The 26,630-nt window shown below is 41.0% G+C and overlaps 1 protein-coding gene across 1 annotated transcript in view; it reads right to left on the bottom strand.

The window, feature by feature from the left end:
• The window catches only part of LOC116312243 (chloride channel protein 1-like), a 58,407-nt gene extending 32,455 nt beyond the window's left edge, over positions 1-25,952 (bottom strand). Inside the window, exons 1-12 of the mRNA XM_039605974.1 lie at positions 25,872-25,952; positions 17,521-17,824; positions 17,305-17,436; positions 15,863-15,996; positions 15,669-15,746; positions 15,490-15,568; positions 15,081-15,206; positions 14,580-14,664; positions 12,122-12,223; positions 11,877-11,961; positions 7,155-7,310; positions 1-70 (exon numbers count right to left, since the gene is read on the bottom strand). Coding sequence (XP_039461908.1) covers positions 1-70; positions 7,155-7,310; positions 11,877-11,961; positions 12,122-12,223; positions 14,580-14,664; positions 15,081-15,206; positions 15,490-15,568; positions 15,669-15,746; positions 15,863-15,996; positions 17,305-17,436; positions 17,521-17,824; positions 25,872-25,922 — 1,402 coding nt within the window. The 5' untranslated portion in view covers positions 25,923-25,952. The remainder of the gene's footprint in view (positions 71-7,154; positions 7,311-11,876; positions 11,962-12,121; positions 12,224-14,579; positions 14,665-15,080; positions 15,207-15,489; positions 15,569-15,668; positions 15,747-15,862; positions 15,997-17,304; positions 17,437-17,520; positions 17,825-25,871) is intronic.
• Between the last annotated feature and the right edge of the window lie 678 nt (positions 25,953-26,630).

Genomic DNA, 26,630 nt, shown 5'->3' with positions numbered 1-26,630 from the left:
CTAGGATGAAGACTGGCATGAAAGCTCCGGATGGGATGGGCATGGTGGTGGCCACAGCAGACATCCAGAACTGCAGGAGAGACGACATGAAACGCTTTTTAGTCAAAAACTCAGAGCTGATGATTGCAACCAATAGAAACCAGATGAGACTTAACTTTCTTACAGTTCAGCCTCTTATCGGTGTCTCCACCTCCACCTGTGGAGAAATACTGGCTTGTGAACCACGTTTGAGTCATGTTAGGGTACTCTGCTTTCACACTGGAAACTCAGATATCTTCCTACAACACTATACTGGATTTATGAAATGAGTGTGTGCCTGACATTTGGACAATAAAGCCTCTAAGGACATAATAACTTGGTGATAAGAATCCGAACTGTGGTATTGGGCTGACGTTTGATTTGGAGCAGAAAACAACACTGGTAATGAATAGCTATTTAATTTTTAGCACATATGATGCATGTGTGTGTCTATTTTTAACTTTCTTTGGTTCATTAGTTTTGTTTTCTTTTGTAGGAACAATTGCATGTGAAATACTGCACATGTGCTAAAATCGTTCTTTTCTAAAAGCTGGTTACAGAAGACATCTGGTGACATTCTTTTGAGAACATGTGGTCTGAATTCTGGGCAGGTTGTATTAATACAGGTTAATAATGTGCCTTAACCCAAATGACACCAACACAAAGTGCCAAAAACTAAAGTTCCTCCACCCAGCCACGCGATGCCAGATTCAGGATTGCGTCGATCAAGAATACACTTTCATGTTAAAATACCTAAAATGACAAACTTTACAGCAGAAATAAATAAGTTTACAGCCACAGTTGTGGCCTCTATAGCCAAGCTCCTTAATAACTACTGTATGGGGGCATATAGTGCAGGTGTGAAGGGTAGACAGGAAGGAGGGGAGAGAGAGCAGGGGAGGTCACGCAGGAGGGGCTACGGGTGAGACTTGGACTGCTGCATTTCAGCCTTATGGCCACCTGCTCGACCAGTGAAGTAAACTGGTTGCTGGTAGGGGGTGGGGCTGATTTTTCTTTTCTTTCTATAACACCTGTTTAATTTTTATTAAGATTTAAAGTTTGCATTATTACAGGTTTGGCTGTTTTAATTGAAAACTTTCAGTCAGGGCAGCTGTGGCTCAGGAGTTCGAGTGGATCGTATACCTATTTGAAGGTCAGTGGTTTGATCCCGGGCTCCTCTAGTCTGCATGTCATATGCATGAAGTATGTTTGGACACTTTGGACCCCAAGTTTCTCCCAATGCATCCATCAGGGTACGATTGTGTGAATGTTAGGTTAAAAGTGGTTAACCATTGTCATTAGCCTCACCTGTACTCATTAAAGTCAATGAACTGTGCTTTTGGATCATGTTTGTACTGTTGGTATAATAATATGGCTTACTGTGCATTTAAACTGACCATTTAAGAAGTATGCACCTCAGTTTCAGTGAAGGCAGTTTCAGTATTTTATCTGTTAGCGCTAATTAGCAGGTAGGCTATTTTTCTGATGCATGTGTACAGTATATAAATGCAGCTTGCTAACCAAGTTTGATTATGTTAGCTATTAGCATGAGAAGCACTATTCAGAGTTTGAAAAGCTGAACAAGACAGTCAGACAAAAAACGATTCAATTCTAAATCTTCAATTTCAAAAGAAAGCACATCAGCTCTTTTTTTGTTTTTGTTTTCATTTTCAATACATCTACTTTGTCACTGCAGCACATCCACTTAATACTAATTAGATTGCTACCAAGCTGTTGGGTGCATAGCAACAGGAGAATGTCTTTGCACCTTTTTAGTGCTCCTTGTCTCAAATATCTAATTTGGCATTCTCTCGGTGTGTTACAGAAGTGGCCAATCTTGAAAGCATGTATACATGTATGCTGTGAGGAAGGGGACCCAATCACCTTTGGGTGTCCTTGAGCAAGGCACTTAATCAACAGCTGCTCCAGTGAAGCTGCAGTGGATGGTGATGTAGCTGCACTGGGTGGCTGCCAACTCGACGTGTGAGTGAAAAGATCACGGTCCTCTGCAGGGTGAACTAAAGCTAAACTCACCCTTCAAATGTCATTTGCACAGTCTGTGTCCAAATAATTTCTGTATTCATCAGAAAGGAACTCCAAAATAGCTTTCCTAATAATACGCTTTCTACTTGGGTGCTGAGAGCTCATCAGTGATAATGAATACCTTCAGACAAGCTCTGGATTTTGGCGTGCGGGGGTGAAAGTCTGTCTGTTCTAGGCACCATGCTAGGCTTTGTCTTTTTCATTCAAATGGATTGGTGGGAAACACTACATTACCATTTTAACCATCCAGATTACCAATTCTACACATAATTTGTCATCATCGTTTGATAACTTAATTACTGTGGAACAAGATAAAAACTCATTAGCACGTCTTTCACAGGGTGGCTGCTATCCTGATGACAGAGGAGACTGTGCTCGGTCTTCTGCTCTCTTTTAATCCTGACAGTCAAACACAATCAATCAGAAACTCACACAAAGAGAGTCTCACACATACAAACACAGTGTCACCCAGCACTCGCTCCTTCATCAGTGTCATAAATCCCGAGATAAATGGGAGCTGAAACACTCTGTTTGCTTCAGTGTTTCAGAGGCCAATACAGAGAGAGTGGAGAAAAGGAAAAGTAATGCAGAGCAATGTGATAAAGAGACTTAAGTAAAAAACTTCACACAGAGACAGGTGCTACCATAGACTGTATATAAAAGATGCCCATTTTCCAGGTAAAGTGTGAAGCGTTTTACAAATGCATTCTTTCTAAAAGCCAGCAGGGGGTGACTCCTTGCTTGTAAGAAGTTAAAATTGTTGTAATTAAGAGCCTACCACTTTTCTGGCTGAGTTTCTGTCGTTCCCAATCTTTTCACTTTGTCATAATACCACTAACAGCTGACTGTGGAATATTTAGAAGGGAGGAAATTTCATGACTGGACATTCTAGAATTCAGTGAGCTCTTGAGTTTCCGGTAGGTGTTGGACTCTGCCAGGGCTGCCCTTTGTCACAATTCTGTTCATAACTTTTTTGGACAGAAGTTCTAGGTGTAGGCAAGTGGCGGAAGGCTTTCACTTGGTTGGTCTCAGAATCTCATCTCTGTTTTTCGCAAATGATGTGGTTCTGTTGGCTTCATCGGGTGACAGCTTCCAGCTCGCACTGGACTGGTTTGCAGCCCAGTTTGAGGCAGCGGGAATGAAAATCAGCACCGCCAAATCTGAGGCCATGGTCTTCAGTCGAAAAAGGTTGGTTCACGAGTGTGGGGAGAAGGGAGCAGGCGATCGACAGATGGATTGGTGCTGCGGCTGCCCGATGCGGACGCTGTACCGTTCCATCATGGAGAAAAGAGAGCTGAGTGTAGAAGCGAAGCTCTCGATTTACCAGTCGATCTACGTCCCTACCCTCACCTATGGTCACGAGTTGTGGGTAATGACTGAAAGAACGAGATTGTGGATACAAGTGCCGGAAATGAGGTTTCTTTGAAGGGTGGCTGGGCTCTCCCTTAGAGATAGGGTGAGGAGTTTGGCCATCTGATCTGGGCTCAAAGTAGAGCCGCTGCTCCTCCAAATCCAAAGGAGCCAGTTGAGGTGGTTCGGGGCTCTGACTAGGATGCCTCCAGGCACCCCCTAAATGAGGTGTTCCAGGCATGTCCCACTGGGAGGAGGCCCTGGGGCAAACCCAGGACATGCTGGAGAGATTACATCTATAGGCTGGTGTTTCCCTCGATATGTAGGAGGAAGTTGCCGGGAAGAGGGAGGTCTGGGCTTCTCTGCTTAGGCTGCTGTCACCGTGACCCACCCCCTGGGCTAGGCTATCGTTATGGTGGTTATGTTTAATGAGAGAACCTGGAGTGTTTCTCTAACCAGCACTTGGAGAACCTGCTTCATTTAGCATAAGCAGCTGAACTCTGAGCTGGTGGAGAACAATTATGCAGGATGAGGGACTCACTGAAGATACAGCTGATTAGGCTCGTTTATTTATTGTCACAAGTAACTTTTGCAACGCTCACATGTGCATTTAAATGTAACATTCATGGAGCTTTTTATATAGACAACGATGGAAAGTCAAATCAGGTAAAGGACAAAAGAGGAAGGCAGGTTTTGAGTGTGTAGTGGAGAAAGGCTGACAGCAGCAGGAAAGAAACCCTGTATGTGTGTCGGGAGTTTCACCAGGCAGCTGCTCTCAGTTGTGGCTGAATTAAGTTTGCACTGCAGGGGGCCGCTCTGCTCCAGTGAGAAACACCATGACTGAACCAGTGCAGTGAATGATGCTGAGTGACAGCCTCTAATATCCAGTTGATACGATTATCTGTACAACATTACTGCCTAATTTGACTTTAGACAGAAACACAGATTGAGGCTCTTCGAAGAGAAACGGGTGAGAATAACTTTTCTTTGGAGTCATTTTGGAAATTTAACCTAATTTCCTGAATAAAACCTAATCTAATTTAAATGGTGAAATGTATAGAGCTATGGACTACAAAACATTCTGTATACTATATCTTTGGATTGAATTTTAACTATCAGTGACAGCAAGTCTCGATGTTTGAGATGCAGGCTTTATAATCGTTTGCCTCCAGCTGGACTCGCATGAAAAAGCTTCGCAACTTTGAAGAAAAATAAGCAAACAGGAACATATTGGTGGTTTTAAGTGGACAGAAACATATAGCATAATAACACATCACCAAGACAAACATGATCTGACTTCCATGTAGCAGTTTGTATTTTGTATTTAGTGAAATGGTAATGTGCTTTCACACTGCTGTGTGCCCGAGCTGTTGAGAAGTCACAGATTTTCACCAAACAGGAGGCATCGACAGCTTGGCACCATTTTCTGCACCAGCCAACAGACTGTAGGCTGGTCATGACTCAAGAGTATTTAGAGACCAGACTTTGTCTGTCTGGGCTTTTTTTTTTTTTTTTAATAAAAAACAAGAATTATGTGACTTTGGAAGTTCTGGTCACAGCATTTCAAAAGGAAGAACAGTGATGCAGGTTAGTTTTTAATGTCAAAATAGCTTTGATTTTTTAAAAATATGTTCGCACATGTCCAGAGTTAAATACAAATGAGTGTGCTCTGATGTCTGCATAGATTCTCAGTCATCCAGGTCATGGTGGTCGTAAGAGCTTGAAAAGACGGCAACTGAACTTCTTGAAAGACTCTGGAGACGTTTCACCTCTCGTCCAAGAGGCTCCTAATACCAAAATTGAGTCCCAGGGATTTAAATGCTACAGGGGTTGTGCTTTAGGAGGTGGCCGTTCACCCACTGTTAATAATGGGCATCAACACACACAAAGGTTATCACCAGTTTCTTCTGAAGATTACATTGTAATTTCAGTTCCATTTTGTTTCATGAGACAGCTTTTTAAAAATGTATAAATAATATGTAGGTTTCAAGCTCTTGTACATGTAGGCACCAGCTGTCTTGGTTCTGGGTCATTGACTCAGCATGTTGAGTTTATGAACTTTATAGGTTTTTTTTAATGTCTTCTGATAACTCTCAGTTTTTAGTGTCATTTGCTTAATGTTTCCCTCTCCTTAGTTCCTGGTTATGGTTTTGTTTATATTGTTCTTTATGTGTTTTCCTCGTTAGTTCCATTCTGTTGAGTTTAGTTTTGTGTTTTTGTATCAGTTCCCTTGTATTAAGTTAATTCGTGTCGCTTAGTTATCCCATTTTATTTCCTTGATAGTTATTTGTTCACGTGCCTTGTGTTGAGTTTTACTTGCCCTCATCTCATTGTCCCAGATTGTTTGCACTCATGTGTTTCCCTCAGCTGTTTCCAACTCTCATTACCCTCAGTGTGTACATACAGTAAGCCCAGTCAGTCCTTTTATCCTTTGGCAGCGCTTTAGTTTTCCTGTATCATGTTGTTTCTGGTTAGTTTGTTTTTTTGTTTTTTTTCTCCAGATATTTTGATTAAGTTACTTTTTGGACTTGAATTGTCTTCATTTTGAGTTACAGTCTGCCTGTCCATGTGTTACGTCTGCATTGGGGTCCACACTCCACCTTAACACCAGTAAAGTATATATTGATTGCGAACAGACTTTTCAGTCCAGAAAGAACAACTCTGGAAAATGCTTCAACTTTATTCTCCCAAACATCATTTATGAAGACGATAACGACACCAGAGTCAGTTCAGATTTCAGATCACGTATAATTTTCACAATTATTCTCAACCCTGTTCGGACCCTGTCTGCTTGTTGTCAAAATTCCTTCTGACTGCTGTCCTCTACTCTGACATTGTCTGGATGTTAATGACTTCGCCCATTAATTTGTATGGGTGAGAGCAGTTTCTGCACCTGGGAGCAATCTTAAAAAATGGCCTTGGACATTAAACGATCATTTCAAAGTCTGCATAAGATCTTTAACCAGACAGCCATCTGTATTCAAGGCCAATAGACGGCTGTCAGGTTCTTCATCTTTTTATCCTTTGTTCACTGGTTTTTGCACCAGTCATTGTCACCGAGCTTTATAGACACTGGATTTGTTTGTATCGGTTAATAGTCTGAGTTTCACAATGTTATAGACCCATCACTCTGCTTGGCTCCTTTGAACATCTGATGTTTGTTTGAAAAGACTTTACCTTGGTCCACATCGCAGGTTTCTTCTTTATTAGGATTTATATGGGTTGTTTGCCCACCTTTGTGCAAACTGTGATTCTTTTACAGCATTTCATCAACTTTCTTGCTGATTCATTGTCATCCCAGCACCTAGTCCAGATTTACACACACATCTATGCTCGTAAAATATTTAAGCAAACAGCTAAGAAGACAGTGGGAATTCTGAAGCTCTGGGATTTGTGTGTGTGTGCGTGTGTGTGTGCGTGTGTGTAGCTGCACTAAAGAAAACCTAAGAAAGCTAGAAGTGTTGGCAGGCTGCCAGCTCTGTTGACCTTGAACAGGAAGAAAAGGAAGAAGACAAACACAGATGTCCCCTTCACCAACACACAACATGAGTGACCTGCAACAAATGTCCCTAACGAAGAGGAGGATGATGACGAAAATGCTGACGTCAGTCGGAGCCTGCCTTCCAACACAAACACACACACGGTGTCACAAACGATCTCACATAAACACGCAGATGCATAACGCAACTTCGCACAAATACACAGAAAGGATGACAAAACAAAATTTCCTAGCAGTCACAAACCTTCATGAGGAAGAAGAGCACCAGAATGACAAAGACGCTGACATCAGGGTGCAGCCAGGCAGCAGAGCGGCCCAGACCGACCGGTGGAGGAGACCCTGAAATCTTTGTCCATGTGAAGTTGTCAAACAGAGAGTTGATGCACTCTCTGGGCATCAGCTGGAAAGAAAGAGGACAGAGGGGGAAATGAGGTGAGGAGAGGCAGAAGGGACAAAATGTGAGACAGATGGGCAGAGAGGGGAAACTGGTGGTGGAGGAGAAAAGCAGAATATCTACAAATGTACGTGATTTAAATTTAAGATCTTTTTAAAGCCACTTTAAATAAAATGTGAAGCCAAACCTGCATCAAGGTGAAAATGTGAACACTTTGATATCTGTTCAAAATTAACCATAACATCAAAATTAGATGAGTTTAGGAAAATAATTTAAATTAGTTTAATATTGTGAAAATAAAATTAAAAAGATAACCTTTGACACAAGTTGATTCATAATCATTTCCATGGAAACTTAAAATTTGCCTTGACAAACAGCAAGCTTGGCTAAAAAAGCTTTCTTCTTTTTATCAATTTTTTTTATCGATTTTTGCATTTTTAAGTTCAAAGCTGTAAAATCAGCTGATAATCAGACTTCCTGTTAATCAAGTAACAACCTCCAGTTGTCTAACAAATATGATGACTTTTTGTGTGGCACACACTGCAAACTGTATTCTGTATAAACTTCAAGTATTTTATCCGATGGTTACTTGTGCGTCATGTGCATTTGTCCTTTGCACCCATGCAGTTCATGAGTGCAGCTTGCTAACCAGGATTGCAAGTGTTAGATGATAAATTAGCACTGCTTATTTTACATATTACAGTGAATGTGACCAATTTCATTACACAGTCTGTAGTTTTTTATATACAGGAGTTAGTCAAACTTAACAATGCAGTCAGAAATCTGTGAAATAAAAAAGTACACTCACACTTTTCTTTTTCAAAGTGTGACTTACAAAACTTTTTTTTTTTCAAAGAAACAGGATTAGAACACAGGGAAGATATGTGTAAGAGGTCGTCTACACAAAACAAGGGGAGAAGGTAAAGCAAAAAAAGGACAGGAAGAGAAAATATAAAAAAGTCAAAAAGGAGAGGGATATAAGGGGAAGTTATAGCAATAAAAGGTGAAAATAAAAAAAACAAGAAGGAAACGGTGAAGGGAGGGAGAAAAGTAGAGCAAGAGGAGGAAAAATGGTTAAAGGCAGAGTGAAATTTAAAAGGAGGATGAGGGATAAGAAGGAAATGGATACGAAAGAAGAGGAAGAAGTTTAAGAGAGAAAATGGGAGCAAAAAAGTGAAGTGAGGAAGAAAGTCAAGTGAGATAAACAGGCAGGAAGTCATCCAGAAAGCTGGAAGCAGACGGGTATGGGTGGCCGTGTCCAATGAGTCATTCACTTCTGATGACTCATGAATGACTAATTCACTTCAACCGTTTTGCTCCACATTTGCATAGATGCCTCTGAAATTGCTCACAGGAACAAAACGCAGCGCCTCCCGCATCTGCATAACACCACTGCGGGGGGAGAAACAGCACCAACGTCATGTTGATTTCTCTACTTCTGTATTTCCTGCTCGAGTTTGGCTCGAATCGCGGTCCCTGAAATCCACCGTTTGGAGTGTGAGTGGAACTGTTGAGTTTCTGTGAAAGGCTGCTGTGGGCCTCTCTGCAGAGCTCGGATGTAATAGGCTTCCCTGCTGCTTTTTGAAGTTGCGGGTTCATGTCTGGTTCACAAACCTTATAGCATTTAATCTCCTCTCTGTGAGTTGCTTCTTCTGTCACTTTGCACCGAGCTACCACGTTGGATTGGAAGGATTTCATTCCCCAAAGGGTGTGGATAAAGTCTTTGAGGGTAAGAACAGGTGTCTGTCAAACATGGACCTGTTCACCCATTTATTTATTTTTTTCCTGAGGAGAAATGATTTAAATTTAGGCATCGCCACACTTCACTGTGTTAAAACCCACAGTGTGTCTTCATTAAAAAGGTGTGACGCATTTCTACAATGAGTGTGTGAATCATGTTGGGGTGTTACTGACTGACATATGCATTAAAACACATACCTGGTTCACACTAAGTGGTCTATTCTGAGCGCCTGTGAAACACATGATTAGCTTTTAGCGCTGGGTGGGTGAGCTGTTGATCTTTTCTCTTACCTTGAAAATCCATTTGCACACAGCAGGGCCACAGATGTGCATTAATATGGCGAAGATGTTCTGAATATTGCACGTAGGGATATGTGCAATATTCTGATGTATAAGGAAAGCAAGTTTTTAAGGCTAAAATGGTAAAACAGAATATACAGTGTTGTGCAAAAGTCTCACACTGCACCTCTCAATGCACCTGCTAGTTAGATGGCATGTATGTGTATGCATATAGATGTAAGCGTGTATGTGGAAATATGTGTGTGTATGCATGTACGGATGCAAATATGTATATATACATATATGTATGTATGTGCGTGTATGTTTGCAGGTGTATGTATAACTTGTACATATCTTTCTTGTGTAAATGTAAATTTGTCATTGTGTAAATACTTACGCTATTGTGTACTTCACACACACGGAGAGATGCCAAACTGCCTTTCACTGTTCTTGTAACAGTGACAATAAAAAGCTATTCTATTCTATTCTAGTTCATATTTTCCCATGAAAATGGAAACAGGTGCAGACATACATTAATCCACAGTGGTGGTCAACAAACTGCCAAGCAGGCAGGAATAGCAAATGAGAGAAAGGAGAGCAGCAGAAGGAGAAAATGAGTAGAGTCAAAGGCTTAAGTATAAGAAGGAAATAGACCGAGTATAACAGAAAAACATGAATTCTACCTCACAAAACACAGGAGTTGGTTTATAATCGAGTAGGTTGAGTTAGTTTGGTGCGTTCTCAGTAAGTCTTTGGGAATCAGAAAAACGTGATTTCTTTCTGTGTTATTTCTATAAATCAACCAATTTTGTCAACTGTTGACACACATAAGTGTAGCATTAACGTCTATGTTAAATATGTATTGTTTGACGGCTGTGGTGTCTCCTTCCATGCCAGGGAACTTTGAAAGCCTGGACTCCAAGATTGAAAGACTTTAATGAGTGAAGAGCCGTAAACACTGACACAGCTTTCCAAAAAAAATACAACATAAAACTACAATTATTCACATTATATTACTGGATCATACATTTTGCCCAGTCCTGTGTGGCTCGTGCTTCACAGTCAACCTTACAACAGGGCTAAAAACTGATATGCCAAATTTTTATATCAATTATTAAAAACATTAGGGAGGGGATGGGTAGCATTTTCTGCCTCAGTGAGTCATGCTGACTTAGGCTACATCCACACGTACACGGTTTATTCAATAAAGAAACAAACTGAAAATTTCACGTTAGTCTGAGTGATTCACAATCATAAGACATTTTAATTTTTAAAAAATTACATTTATTCAAAACCGATGATGACGTTGGCGTCGGGATTTGGGTTTTAAGAGCGTCTGTGTTTAACGTAGAAGTTCACTCTGAAGCCTCTGTCTTTGTAAATGGATGGACAGTAACTGCGTGTTTATATGTAAGCATGTAAAAACTGCAGATAGTCAGATTAACAGCAACAGTATTTTGTCTCTATGCGCCATTGTAGAAATTCATTTCATGTAAACAATAACGTGGTTTTTAAAAATCTCAGTTTTCAGTGACCCAAAACACCATTTACGTGTGGATGAAAGGTCCAAACGCATAGAAACAGATGCCCGTGTACGTGTGGACGTAGCCTTAGATAAAGTAAGCAAAGAGCCAACTGATACACAGAGAGCAGAAATACACCAAACTCCATGAATCCCAGTGGACAAATATGGGATAAGATGGGAATGGAGATAGGAATCAACTTTTAATTTCTTTTCATTTTGCCATCAGAGAAAACACACTCGTTTTCACACCCGTGCCCTATGTTGAAATCAAATTATAAAGTAGTATAGACTCACTACAGTCATCCTCCTTAATATTCAGTAACACGAACGGGTTGTGGTTTGTTTACTTTTCCTTTTAGGTCATCGGGGGTCGGACTGAGTTGTTCCGCAGGCCAGTTCAAGCCCTCAGGCTCTATTTTGCTTATGTGTGCATTCGGGTGTCTCATTATTTTCCAGGCTTCTGCCTGACTTTGCTAAACAGTGAGAGAAATTTGGCTTCAGGCAACCAGTGAATAAACTTCTTCTATATATCTGAACACTTTTCAGCCATTTACAAACTTAACTGAATTCATCTTTGCAGTCTAATTACACTGCATGATTAAAGTTTGTCTCATTAGTGCTCAAACTAAGTGTTGATGTTAGCGGCACCCTGCGGCACCCAGAGGTCACGGTTTGTAAATACTGAACTTCAAATCCCAAAACTTGTGTGATGTAACATCAGTGGAGGGGACACAGCAGGCTCATATTTATCATGGCTACTGGTCTGTGATGATGCTTTGCACCAAAGGAAACCGAAGATCTAAGAGACCACTGGTGCCTGCTTTCTGTCGACTTCAGGCCAAAGAAGCTCAGATTATGCTTTCAGGTTATGATACGATTACATGAGGATGGTTACTGGACATGAAAACTTTGTGTTCTTGATGTGAAAACAAATGTGTGCTAAGATAAATAATTTGGCATGTAAATCAATTTTTTAATATTCTGGTGTGCTTACATAATAAACAGGACAACAAGCTATAAACTCTGACCTCTCCTGCCATGAACTGTCCAAATCCAGGTGGAAAGGTCAAGGTGGCGATTATCAGCGTTACCACAGCGGGAAAAAGCAGTCGGCTGGAGGAAAACAAAAGGAAAGTCAAACCTCTGTGAACGAAACAAGCACCAGTAATTATCCTGATCATACCTGTGCATTAAAGTAATTAAAGTACCTACAGTAAGGCACAGGCAGCACGGGCTAAAGTAAATTAAAAGCTGCCACAGCAGAGAGGCTCACTGTTTAGTCAGGAAGCGGGTCATGGCATTGGGTCTTCTCATAAACAGCACCACCTGTCTGTTGAGGTAGACGAAGAACGCGCCGAGGAACCCGCAGAAGATCCTGTACCAACGAGAAAGTCGGACACTCATTAATTACAGCCTTAAGTCATTTATATTATATACATGTTGCTGTCATACATATCAGCGTAGTCTCAAGACATTTGTCCAGTGTCTGATGTTACATTGGGCACTACTGGTAGTTTTATTGGCCAATTGGGGGAAAAAAGGGGGATTTTGCTTACTTTATAATGCAGTTTATATCGTGTAGAACAGAGGCATCCAACTCCAGTCCTCGAGAGCTACTGTCCTGCAGCTTTTAGATGCATCCCTACTCCAACACAGCTGAATCCAAATGGTTGGATTACCTCTTCAGCATGCCATCAAGTTTGGCAAAGGCCTGATAACAAGCCATTCATTTGATTCAGGTGTGTCGGAACAAGGATGCGTCTAAAACAGGGGTGTCAAACTCCAGTCCTCGAGGGCCGGTGTCCTGAAACTTTTCAATGTGTCCCTGCTGCAACACACCTGAATACAATTAGCAGGTCATTAGCAAGACTCTATAGAACTTGACTGCATGCTGAGGTGGCAATTCAGCCATTTGATTCATGTTACAGCAGCTCCTGAGTGAATGAACAAGGTGCAATAAAAGTACTGTTAGAAGCACATTTTTCCAAACAGTTACATTTACTTAAATTTACTTGAGTTGAGTTAGGGGTTGCCACCTCAGCATGCAGTAAAGTTCTATAGAGTCTTGCTAATGCCTACTAATTTTATTCAGGTGTGCTGCAACGGGGACACATGGAAAAGTTTCAGGACACTGGTCCTTGAGGACTGGAGTTGGACACCACTGTAGAACAACACTGCACTTACAATTAAAAAAGTAATAAAAGCTTTAAACTAAATGTCATGGAAAAGATTCATGTTTAGGCTTTCTGAGCAGTTGGTTTGCCGTGTTTTTTTATACTGGATGGTTTAGATCTATGAAAGAAACTTCACTTGGTTCAAAGTTGTGGTGCTGCTTCTTTACTGCTTAGCACATGAAGCAAAGTAGCCTCAAACAAAATCAATCAGCAGCCCCTCAGCAAGTAACTGCTTATGACCGAGTAACTAAGAATCACCTTCATTTTCTCATGTCAATCTAACTGTAGCAAACTCTGTGTAAATACTCATCAAGTAGAGGAAATCATAAAATAACAGCTGCAACTACATTTTTATTATTCGACTGATTTACTCCATTTTCAGTCTGGTCCCTGAGGACATGTTTGGAGATGCAGAGTGAAAATGGTCAAACATGTATACTCTCATCCCAAAAGGTTGATTCTGTTCACCTGGAACTGAAAACGCTACGTCCAGATGAACAGAATCAACCTTTTAGGATTTACTTACCTGGATGATTGAGCATGCATCAAGACATACATACTCTACTCACTACTTCATTAGTTACATCTTGCTAGTACCACGTTGGGCCACCTTTTCCCTTCAGAACTGCCTTAATTCTTCATGGCATAGATTCAATAACATGCTGGAAACGTTTCGAGAGAGATTTTGGTCCACATTGACATGATGTCACAGAGTTAATGCAGATTTGTCAGCTGCACGTCCATGATGTCCACCACAATCCAAAGGTGTCCTATTAGATTGAAATCTGGTGGCTGAACTCATTGTCATCTTTTAGAAACCTGTTTGAGATTACTCGAGCTTTGAAACATGACATATTATTCTGCTAGAAGCAGCCATCAGAAGATGGACACTATGTGATCATGAAGAGACAGACATGGGCCCCAAAGTGTGCCGAGAAAATATCCCCCACACTACTACACCACCACCAGCCAATGATACAAAGCAGGACGGATCCATGTTTTTTATGCCAAATTATGATCCTGACATCTGAATGTTGCAGCAGAAATCGAGACAAATCAGCCCAGGCAACATTTATCCAGTCTTGACGAGTTTTAGCCTCAGTTTCCTGTTATTGGCTGACATAAGTAGCATCTAGTCTGGTCTTCTGCTGTTGCAGCCAAACTGTTTCAAACATATTGTCAGGGTGAGCTCTTCTGCATGTAACGAGTGGTTGTTTAATTTACCGCTGCCTGTCAGGTTGAAGCAGAGTGACCATTCTCCTCTGACCTCTGACCTCTGCATATTTTCTCTTTTTTGGACATTTCTCTGTAACCCCTGCAGATGGCTATGAGGGGAAAATCCCAGTAGATCAGCAGTTTATGAAATATTCAGACCAGCAATTATGCTACAATCACAGTCACTTAAATCATGCTTTTCCTTATTCTGATGCACTTTTTTGAATTACGTTATGTTGAGCATGTCCAAATACTGGTGAGTTGGATTTATGCCTTCACAAAGAACAGGTGTACCTAACGAGGTTGCTGTGGAGTGTGTGTGTCTGTTTTCTCTTTGCTCACCCAATGATGGCAAACGCTGGCAGCTCCTGCAGATCAAAAGGGAAATCCATACGAAAGTTAGTCCTGAACAGAGCTGTGATTGTTACTGGAAGCAAAAGAAAAGAAAAAGTGCCAAAATTTATACCCTCGGCTTTCAGTTCAGTTCATTTAAGTAATGAACTGGAGCTTGTAGTTATGTTAGTACTTAGACTAATATCAGATAACACATTTACTGTGACATACAAACACAAAACTAATATGTGGTGTACTGCAAAGTCACAGAAATGTGTTTGTACAGCAAAATGATTGGTTAAAATTTCACGGAGACCCGAGTGAGGCACTGAAACACTCTGCTGCTACATGAAGGAGGAGATCGCCATCTAGTGGAGGGAGAGTGCTGTAGCTACAGTACATACATGTATTGTCAGTGTCAATATAAAGACATGACACTTTGCTTTGTGGAGAGAGGGCTCCCTCTAGCGCATGTCTTGGAAAGTAGTACATATATATTTGCACACATACCTGCATCTTTATTAAACACGGATAACACTCTGAATATGAAGGCACTAAATGTAGCAGCAAAGTATCCTCTCCAGTAGTTTCTTACAGCAAAGTATGTAGATGTTACCTCTATGCTGAAGAGCACACCTGGTGGAGGAAGAAAAAAAGAGCAGAGAATTAGTCACGTATCAGATGCGTACTTCAACTGTCACATATATCTACATTTAAAACTCCCGCAATATGGGAAACTGACTGTAGATGAACATAAGAATTCAGATATTTTCAGTTTTTGACTTGGAATTTCAGTTTCCTGTCTGCACCAGACTGTGATGAAAATACCCAAAGCAGAGGCCTGACTGTCTTATATGCACTCCTGAGAGATATGAGTCAGACAAAGAGAGCAGAGGAGCACAGGGAAAAGGATGTGTACCTCCAAGCGGAGTACCGAAGCAGCAGCCCACCCCGACAGCACAACCGACCGTCAGGATGTCTGTGTAACAGTATGGATTCTACTGATCCAGAGAGGAGGAGGAGTCAGCATTGAAGCAACATATAAATAAGGAATATTCAATCAGAGGGAAATTCAAGTGTTTCCTGACATCAGCTTACCTGATAAACTCCTGAAAAAAAGGACATGAACCTGCTGAGAACTGCTGCACAGATGCTGGCAATGTGAACAAACGGGCCCTGAGTGAAGGAATGGAGCATAAAAAGAAAAAGGTTAATAAAATTTAAAAAATGCAATGCTTAGATTAAATGAAACAGCCCGCGAGAAGCTTTTTAATTTATCTGGGTTGACCCACCTCTTTGCCTACAGGCATGCCGCTGCCCAGAGCAGCCGTCAGACCAATGACTTTGGCAATGAACGCCTTCAGAGTCAAATATTCCTTTAGTACCACACCTCTCAGGATGGTCTTCAACTCTGGTATACCAGAACCTAGAACAGAAGGGTTATATAACAAAAAATACTAATAATAACTGTTATGAACCTTTTATGACTCGACACACTTTCCTAACCTTACACTTGTCTCAGATGGCTTTGGTGATGCTGTTTTCTGAATAATTTGTTGCAAATTATCAATTCATTTTCATTCAAGGGCATCAAACATTTCTGCAAGTTGCATTTTATGTCAAATGCTGTTTGCAGAAATAATTACAAGTTTTCCTTTGCAGTTAGTTAGTGATGCTTGAGGGAAAAAACTACAAAAAATTCCACATTTGCAGGTTGGAGAAAGCGTCACAAGTTTGCCAGCCAGGAGCCTGTGGTTCATTTATGTTGTGTGTTTGTTGTGCTTTGTTTCACTTGGTGGATTCTTTCTTTTTTTCCCCTTCATTGTGCTTGCTGTTTAGGTTTAGACATCAAATCAAATCCACTGTATTAACCATATGAAGCACAATATTAATTGCACACAAATGTGAGAGGTCTTTTACAAACGTCCATATGTGCCAAGGCACCAAACCCAAGGAAAACCTTGTGTCTATCTGCGAGACAACAAAACAGCAGTACTGTGTGACACCGTGAGAACGAAAACAGACAGAAAACAATAGCAATGCAAAAACTTTCTTCTGTAAAGCTGCTGTTGGGAATCAAGCATCATAAAAGGCTGAAAGTGTGGAAAATGACAGAATCTCTTCTCACGGATTAGCTTAGATGAATGAAAAACTATTTTGTTGACTGGTCGGTTAATGGTTGGAGAGAAAATGAGTTGGAGATGTTCTCCCTCAGCTTCAGTTCCCTATTTTTTTCTTAATTTCATAACCAATAAGAACCCAAATATTTGATCCTGTCCCAGTATTTAAGAGTGCAGACTAAATTTGAAATGCACTTTTAAATCTATGGATTACACGTTAAGGTAGACAAACACACAGAAGCATGAGAAAGACAGCGGTACAGACCAATAGCTTGAGGGGAAACCAGGTGACAGAAGAGGGAGGAGAAGAGGATAAACATCAGGGGATAGGATACCCAGGCCAGGTACTGCAGGGGGATGTTCCCCCTCAGCTCCCCGTGAATCCACTTATAGGCTGATGCAGGAGGAAATTTAAGGAGGAAAAGACAGTGAGTGTAGAGGCAGAAGAAAACAAAACCAAAGTAAATTAAAAGAAGAAGTAAAAGAACCAAATTAAATGGATAGAAGGAGAGAGAGGAAGGGAAATGTTTAGATATTAGAAGAGGACAGAAAACGCAGGAAAAAAGGGTTTCTTGCACAAACACCTGACTTGTGTTTTTGCTTCACAGTCCTACCTTGTAGACTCTTTGCACTGGCGTAGTCCATTGTCCAGCTGACCAGTGCCATTGTTATGCCCAGGAGAACCAGGAAGATCCAGTCCTCTCCCAACCTGGTCACAAGGAATCGCTGCACTCGTGCTATGCAGTCTGCAGAAACCAACACACCACAGAAGCATTAAACGTGGCACTCACACAGCATCATTTCCTGTCTTCACTTTTACCTCATCTCACCTCTACACTTGGAGTAGGAGCGCTTCTTCTTCACAGAGGACGCGAGGTCGGGCTCAGCTGTTTGCTCATCAGCAGCGTCGGTCTCCATGTTGGACTGACGCCTGTTCCTTTGCCTGCTGTAGTAGCCGTATTGATGGCGGCTGTGGTATCCATTTTGGCCACGGCGCCCATGTCCGTGTCCGTGCCGTGTCCTGGCATGGCTGCAGTGGTGGGTCCGATGTTTCTTGATCTGCCTCTCTGTCAGCAGGCGTGTGGCCTCCCGTCTGCCGGAGCCTCCTTGGTTTTCTTGGTACTCCCCATAGAGCTGCCAAATGATCAGTAAACCGATCAGCTAACAATTTTTGTCTTTTCATGACTCATCCATCAGACATGAACATGCACAGGTAGTTCCTGAGACAGTGAGAATGAGGAGTGTTTTCTCTTTGGCACCCTGGCAAAGAAGGGTTCACTTTAAAATTAGACAGGACCACGTGTTGAGCCAAACGGCTCTAATGGAAACGGAAACATGGGCTCTGCCTCTAGATTTATCACCGCTGGACAGACTCCATGAAAACTGTCTGGGACATCTGGGGAAGAGATTAATTCTCATCTGTCACTCCCTCTGACGCTCTCACCGGCACATTTACAAGTCTCTGGGTTTCACTTCAATAAAGACCCGAGAGGACTCAAAGTGGTGGCAAATATATGTAGTGTATGATCTACGGACAAAAACTCAGATTTAAGTGCGTATGAGCACATCAAACACATGCAAATCAACCTAAACATGATTTTTTTTTTAACATACAAATCAAATTGTTTAGATTTTCAAAAAGCACCCTTTGCACATTAATGTCTAAAAATATTTGTGATTTCTGATCATTTTCTTCATTTCAGGTTATTAAATGTGTGCACAGATCAGAGACCATTTTCATTCATTTTCAGCTCCACACAGATTCATTTATGCACGATGCACTTAAATGTTGGGGGAAACTGGGACACCTGGGCTTTTGTAAGATTGATGAGTTAAATCAAAGTGCGAGGAACGTTCTTCTAACTAGTCCATCTGGCTTGTCACTCCTACACCCGCCTATAAATTTGGTTCATAAGTCTGGATAAATATACTGCCTGCGATTGGCCAAGTACATCCTGTGCAGGGTTGTCCACAGATACTGACATAGATTCTGCACTACACACACACACACACACACACACACACACACACACACACACACACACACACACACACACACACACACACACAGCCATGTGTTTGAAACAGAGAGCTGCTGAATAGATGATGAAAATGTCATTATATTGCCCAAGCCTACCTTATATATAAATATGTTGTTTTAAATGAGCCACTGCTAGCTAGAGGACAGCTCTTCTGCTGGCAAATTACACAGTAATTGCACAGACAACAGAAGACCAATGGGGGACAGACTAGCAGCTCATCATTTGATTAGGCATAAACTAAATAAGCCACTAGAAGTAAAATGTGTTTATATTTAAATATTTTGATGTGCACATCTGCGAAATTCTTTTACATGTGTTCAAAGTCCGTCCTGTCTCACATGCTATCAACAAATATTATATCTGTATCTAAACTACATTTTCACTGTACACAGGGCAAGTTTGAATGCTGTAAAGGCTGCTATCATAATTCTTACTTTATTCTTTCTCAAATAGCTGAACAGTTTAGGACTAGTTTGGAGTGCTGCATCGAGAAATCAGTCTCTGTTTTCAATCACTAACTATTGTAAACTGTCATCTGCTGCAAAACCAAACGGAAGAAAAGTGCATTCACACTCTGTGGGAAGCTCATTTCAATGAAAGGACAGACAAAATAAAGGAAAGATTACTTGTAGTTAAAACACAGAAGCAATGCTGCTGAAAGGAAAGCAAAAATCACTAAACTGTAAATGCAACAAACAGACAAACTACACATAGTGTAGCCATCTTAGTGTTACTACATACTGACAACAAATGCTTTGGTGCACAGTCAATATGCTCATCATATTCATTCTCTGATGTCATGTATTTACATCATACAGCTGCAAATAAAGAGTATTTTTACTAGTATTTTTTATATAGTATTAAATCACAATCTAACAATTTACTAAAACTAGTATTTGAAAGTAAAGTTTGACTTCACTTAATGTAATCTGAGTGTGAAACCTTTACCATGGTTTCACTCTGTTATGGTGCAAATGTGATGCAAATGTGTAAAAACCTCCCTGACAGGTGGATCCGGCCTAGTCGTCACCACAGTCATAGAGGTTGTGTATTCTTTAAATTTCATTTTCACTCCATAGATACAAAAGGCAGAGTCGATACAGAGATTCCAGCTCATTTACCCATTTACACTTGAACCATAAGAAACTCCAGCATTGCCCCACAAATACAGGACCGAGCCTCATATGTGCTCCTGGTGCATGAACAGCAGACAATAGCAACCCAGGAATATAAGCGACAAGCTGGTAAGTTGTGCCGACACTCTGAACGTCCACGCGTGATCCTTTCAACACCTTCTGATTTAGCAGGTTCACGGACAGGCCGACTGACGGATGGATGGATTTAGATACACAGACACACGTGCACATAAGGCGCTGGACATGCTGTGTGTCTGTGTGTGTGTGCATAGATGGCAGTCAATGCATGGTGAAACCTGAGCAGCATAACACACAAAGTACTGTAACTGAAAGCCTGCACACAGCACAGGCTCAAACAACAGAGCAGGGCACGGACGTCTTGGCTCAGAGCTCATGTGTTAAAAGTTAAAAGGATCACACGGTGTAGCGCTGTTTTAATCTAAGCAGCAGTTAACTTGGGTGAAACAAGCTTTTAAAATACAAAAGCACATTACAAAAAGATGCTTTGTGCATTCTACAAAAGGAGTTTCTCATCATTCCCATAACATGCAAACAGATGGCACAAAGGAATCCTGAATTAAAATCTCTGAATCAATACTATAACAGAAAAAATGTGGAAAAATTGGTAATTAGGCTGACAAATAATAAAAACATTCTGAATTTAAGAGATTCAAATTGCACACATACTAATGATGTGTGTGAAGTTTTTGAGTCACACTTCATTTCTTGTATTTTGCTAGGAAAATGGATAAGAGGCAAATAAACTTGGACAAAGAGTATACACGGCAAAAACCGAGGTTGTAGAATTCCAACGAGCATGAAAGTTGGTATGACTGCCTTTATTCTTCAACACAGCCTGAACTCTCTCAGGCAAAAAAGAGTCATATCTGAGTATTAGTGAGACGGTGATGCCACGCCTTGACAATCCTGAGTGCAACAACAAGACAAACCCAGTCACTGAGAATGAGAGCAGCATGTTAGCCTCCAATGACAATTTAGCACCCAGGAAGTGAGCTGCTTCAACAACCTCCAGCAAAGAACAAAATATGTAAAATATGCAATAAAAGCACTCAAGTTAAACACGGAAACAACAAACAGGCTAAGAGGTGCATGAGCATATGAGGGTGAGAACTGGTGATATGCAACCAAAAGTAAACAAATGACTGAGTTGAGGACTGGCTAGCTGCATTCCATGTGACAGGAAGCAAACGATGGATGGATTAGTGCACTACTGATGCAATTACATGCAGAAAATGAAAGCGTTCAGCAACTGGTTAAAAAACGTTATCCAAGGAAGAAGTTATGTTAGTTACTGTTTTTAAAAACAGTGTTAAGCAGTTATTTTTACATCTAATTTCTAGGGAAAATTCAACCTAGGCCAGATTTGACTTCTGCTGTGTCATTGCTGCTACAATGCTGCTGCTGCTGACACCTTGTGGCAGTAGATTCACACTTGGCAGTATCCAATCAATAGAAATGAAGGCCTTAAAATGCTCTTTATTTATAACTTGGCATCCTTAGCCTTTTCCTCTTGCTTTCCTTCCTTAAAAATTGCTTCTCGAAAGCCTGAGATGATTTATGATGAGGCTTTGGCTCAAATGACCAACTAAAATTGTTTCTTTGCTAAGTTGTCTGTTATGTGTTGACACAACATTGATTCATCCCTTGAGTTAAGTGCTTAAATGATTCATAGGTCAGTGTTAAGCGATTAAGTGGAGTAAGAAAAGTAAAAGGACTAATGAAAAAGCAGCCAACGTCCAAAGAAAAAGTTTGAAAGACCTTGAGAAATCCCGGAGAATTACTGCTCAAGACTACTTTTAAAAATTCCAAGAACATCCGGCTGCTTGGAAGCAAGATGTAAAGACATGAGGTGTGGTTCAAGACTTGTGCGCAGTACTGTATGTTGTCAGAAATCTGACACTGTCCCCTTTACCTCTTTCCTGTTTTCCTCTTGACCACTGAAACTCTACTCTGCACTAATCACTTGTGCCCCTTCCTTCACTGCACCCTACTCTTATTCCTTTCTTCACCACTCTCTCTCTTTGCCGGTGAAACAGTACTCTGGGCTAAATTTAGGACCAGTGTGATCCAATATTCCTCATTACACTTCCCACACCTCTCTCCCACCATCAGCGTACCTTTCAATGCCTCATCGTATTCCACGGTTTTTCCTATGTCTCACATTCATTTACTCTGTGTTCTTCTAACTGCTTTAGGAATACATCAAAAGGAAGTATGAAGGGATTAAAACTGCTCCAAAACACTCTCAGTATATCAAAGACAGACGTACCTCTGGGTCTGAAAAGTGGGACAATTCCCAAAAAATGCAATATTTCTAACAGCCAACAGGGAGCGACTCTTATTAAGAAAAGACGTCCATTTTCATAACAATCAATAGAGAAATAAAACTACTTGTCCACTGATTTATGACCTCAGTAAACACTTTGTTAATGAGCTTATGGGCTCAGTGGTTAGTTTTGAGACTCATTTAAAAAATTATATTTTTTTTTCAAATTATATAACATTTATAGAGAATGACATGTCAAACCTTAGCTGATTAAAAGTGTGGTTACTTTGTGATTGACAGGTCATCACCATATATCCACGCAGTGTCCAGGTTTTTAAGTCAGATCGACCTCTTAACTTGACAAATATTTTAAATATTTTAAATGGGACAAATGCCTTTTTGATCTGTTGTTACTGCTTGTTGGCATAAAGCACCTACAGCTGGACAGTGGCAACTTAACCTCTTCTAATAAGGGGTTGGTAGTGCCAGCCAGGATAGACTGGAACTGGGGCACCAATCTAATTCAGGATGGTTTTACAGGCTGTCACGCGGCGAGAGGCGTGGTACGCCCTGGACAGGTCGTCAGCCTGCCGTGGGGCTAACACAGAGATAGACAACCATTCACACTCAGATTCACACCTATGTCCAATTTAGAATTGGACTGTGGGAGGAAGCTGGAGAACCCAGAGAACCCACGCAAACGCGGGGAGAACATGCAGACTACACACAGGAAAACCCGGCCAGGTGGAGGAACAGAGATGGAGCTAGGATCTTCTTCCCGTGAGGCAACAGCGCTAACCACTGATTATCTATACAAATATTGCAAAAGAAACTGAATGAAATTGTCATATTTTCTGGGTATTTTTGTGCATTTCATAAACAGAATAGAAAAAAAAAATCAGGTAACCATAAATCTGATGCATTTTCTGTCTCTAGCCACACTGTTCTGGAAGATAATTAGAGGTTATTTTTGTTCTTTTTGTAATATTTTTTCCCAACTGAATCATGTCACATCATGAGCAGGTATCGCTCTGTACAGCGAGGGATTTATATAACTGAATGTGAGTTAAGCCACTATATGTCATCATCTGAGTCAAGCCCAACGCATATGAAGCGCTTCTGAAATAGAGGCCGGTTTAACTCCATGCATTCTCTGCATGACTGCCAACTCTCCGGCCACGTGTCCTGTGTGTGTAAGAAATCGCTGTCAAAATGTTTTTATTATCAAATAAAAAAAGGACAAATAAGATGTTACCAAAGCTTGCACAGTATCCAAAAGCACAAACGCACACACTGACAGATTAGATAACTGTGCACTGTCTGAGATACTCATAGGCATACGATTTCAACAGCCATTAAATTCTATAGGTCACTCTGATCACCAGCCTTCACATTCCAGCCTTTCAACACCACTGAGGCAGTGCTGCTGTATGGCTTAGTTTGTAAGAGTGATTTTTTTCATATATATATTTTTATTTCCTTTTAACTAACCATGATTTAAGCAGGAAAATGATTCAGGAGATTAAAAAGACAGCACTGCAATCAAAGGTAGCTTCATGGACGAGTATCTTACAAGTACACAAAGTAAAAATACAGAAAGCAAGTATAAATAAAATAGACCTTCAGAAAGGTCTGAGAGTGGGGGGATTTAAATCCTAACTTGATAGACTTTAAATATTCAGCAGTGTAAAGTAAAAATACAAGCTACCTCTAAAACGTGTGATGTCACTTAAAGGCGTCGTTATTTTTGAAAGCAAAGAATGTTTATTTCCATCTAATATAGCATGAAATTGAATTCATGGATTCATCACAACAATTTTCAGTGGAGTATATGGATAAGTGTATAAAGGCATATTCTCAGCAATCACCACTGTTTGTTACCTAATGAACATTTATGATGTTTACAGACTGTTAAAACTGTTATCCTGCCAACTGAAGCCAAAAAAAGAGTTTAGCATTTCTCTTCTTATTACACTGAAATACACTCATGTGTACTACTCCTTTCACAAACCAGTACAATGTGGCATGTATCTGTCAGTAACAGCATGAGAGATTTCTGTTTCTTAAGCTGGAGATTCAGTTGTGTACCAGGGTTTCTAACTTTTCTTATCATTATATTATTCAATTTCATTAAAAATCAGAAATCATTTAGAATAAATGATTCAATTAAACCATAACTATCTTTTACAGCAGTGGTCCCCAACCCCCGGACCATGGACCCGTAGCGGTCCGTGAGTCGTTTGGTACCAGGCTGCGAGATTTGAGGCTCAGGTGTGAAATTTATGGTTTTCAGGATTTGTATCGGTTTTTATCATTATTCTGTTATCATTTTTATCGTTAACTAGGTTTCCCTGGGTCTTTTCCTGTGTGTTATGAATAAAGCTTTTTATTTTTTTTTTGTAGCGGTACTGGTTTTATTTTGTTGTATTTATCCGTGACACCTTAAAGGCCAGTCCGTGAAAATATTGTCAGACATAAACCGGTCCGTGGCGCAAAAAAAGGTTGGAGGCCGTTGTTTTACAGCCGGTCCGTGACATCAGAAGAAAACCAATGCACTTTTCCCCACCATGCTTTTCCTTATTTTCTGCCATATTTACTGTTAAAGTGCCAGACGCTTACATTACACAAAGCCAAATTTGAACTAAAGAGATCAGTGTTTGCACGAGGGACCAGTTTTGCACGAGGAAGCTCTTCATAAGAAAGTTGGTTTAGAAAGAGAGGGAAGGGAGTTCGAACAGCTTGCTTCAGACAGGGGATGAACTGAGCTACAGCAAGGCCAAGACCTATGACATGAATCAATGAATCAGCTATGAATCAATGACAGCCATTCTAACAGAATAAAAATATAGAGTGTCACTGATCCACCTCAAAAAGCTGAACTTTTGCATATTATTGTAGATGTAAAAAAAACATTTATTCAATAGAAATCACAAGCTAACAGCGAAAAATCAGATATTAGGAAAAGAAAAACACCACCAACAAAACAACATCCAAAAATGTTTCCAGTTCTCTGGTCTCCTAATCCACAATCCTAAACAACTCATCAACAACAAAAAGAAGATTGAGAGTTGTGTAACAGAACCTCTCAAAGCTGTAATGAAAACCCGCCAGATGTTGAGAGACGCTCTTCACACTGCTTTGTCCCAAAAGACACGAGCAGCCACATGAACGGTGGAGATGAGCGACGCTGCAAATGCATGGTCAGGTTTCCCCTCTTTGGAAACATATGGACAACCACCTGGGACACACACATGTACACTCACAAAAACCCACTAATACACACAAACTGTTGACATACACATGTCACAGAAGCCTTTCCTACATGTGCAAAGACCAAGCAGGGCTTAAGAGGCGAGGCACAGAGAGGGTAGCAAACAGGTGGCCAGCAGAGATGGTAGGAAACAAGTAGCGAGACAGCGTCACAGTGTGTAAGTGCATGCCACGCTCAGGGGCGAAGGAGCTGCACAGCATCTGAGCACCTGTTTGCACGCCCGCGTGTTCGATACTGTTGTTACACATCACCTTGTCACATGCTGTTCATTCACAAGAACGCAGATTAGTGTGGATAGGCACTGACGATACAGGTGCGTTATGCAGGACTCCCGCAACAAAACTGCAGACACATGCTAGATATGAAACATCGAGGCTGGTGTACAAATGGCACAAGGACAGAGAAAGACAGAGCAAAAGAGAAATCAAAGAGAAGGGACACTGACCAGGGTTTGCTTGTATCTAAGAGCTTTCCTTTCCGACGCATCTGCAGCCATTGACACACTGTCACTGACCCAAAAATAAACCCACCCGCTCACCGTCTGTCTCAGCAATACCAGTACTGCTCTGGACGCACAGCCAGGACGCGCTTACACACAAACACACACATACACACATACACTGAAAGGCATGGATTCACACCACACACACTAACACAAATAGTTCCAGCTGGGGTTACCCCTGCAGTACTCCAAGCTATCTGTAAAATGAACTCAGATTTAATGAGACAGACTAAATACCAAGTGAATAATATATTAACTGAACTATATAGTTGTTGCTCAACATTTAAAGAGCTGCAGGCCAACCAGGTCATGAAAATATGCTCCCCAGTGTTTCTTTGGAGGGGATTCCTGGTCATTGAACCCTGAGATAAGATGTTATTAATTCATCCAACAGCAGTCAGAGACCTGTTTTTGTAGATAAGATGCAGTTTTTAAAAAAGCCACTAATTAGCTAGCTACTAATTTTGACTGCCTAGTTTAAGTCTGATTATCAGTGTTAGAGGTCACTGCTGTGTTCTGGGGAGCTTGCAGGAGTGCTCACAGACATATTCAACCTGTCCTTGGCCCACGCTGTGGTACTGGCCTGCTTCAAATCCACCTCCATCGTCCCGATACCCAAAAACTCCAACCCATCTAGCCTCAATGACTACCGCCCAGTAGCACTCACCCCCATCATCACTATGTGCTTAGAGCAGCTGGTCT

This window comes from Oreochromis aureus, linkage group 22 (assembly GCF_013358895.1).
Source record: "Oreochromis aureus strain Israel breed Guangdong linkage group 22, ZZ_aureus, whole genome shotgun sequence".
NCBI classification, from domain to species: domain Eukaryota; kingdom Metazoa; phylum Chordata; class Actinopteri; order Cichliformes; family Cichlidae; genus Oreochromis; species Oreochromis aureus.
This window is presented reverse-complemented; position numbering and strand designations above follow the sequence as displayed.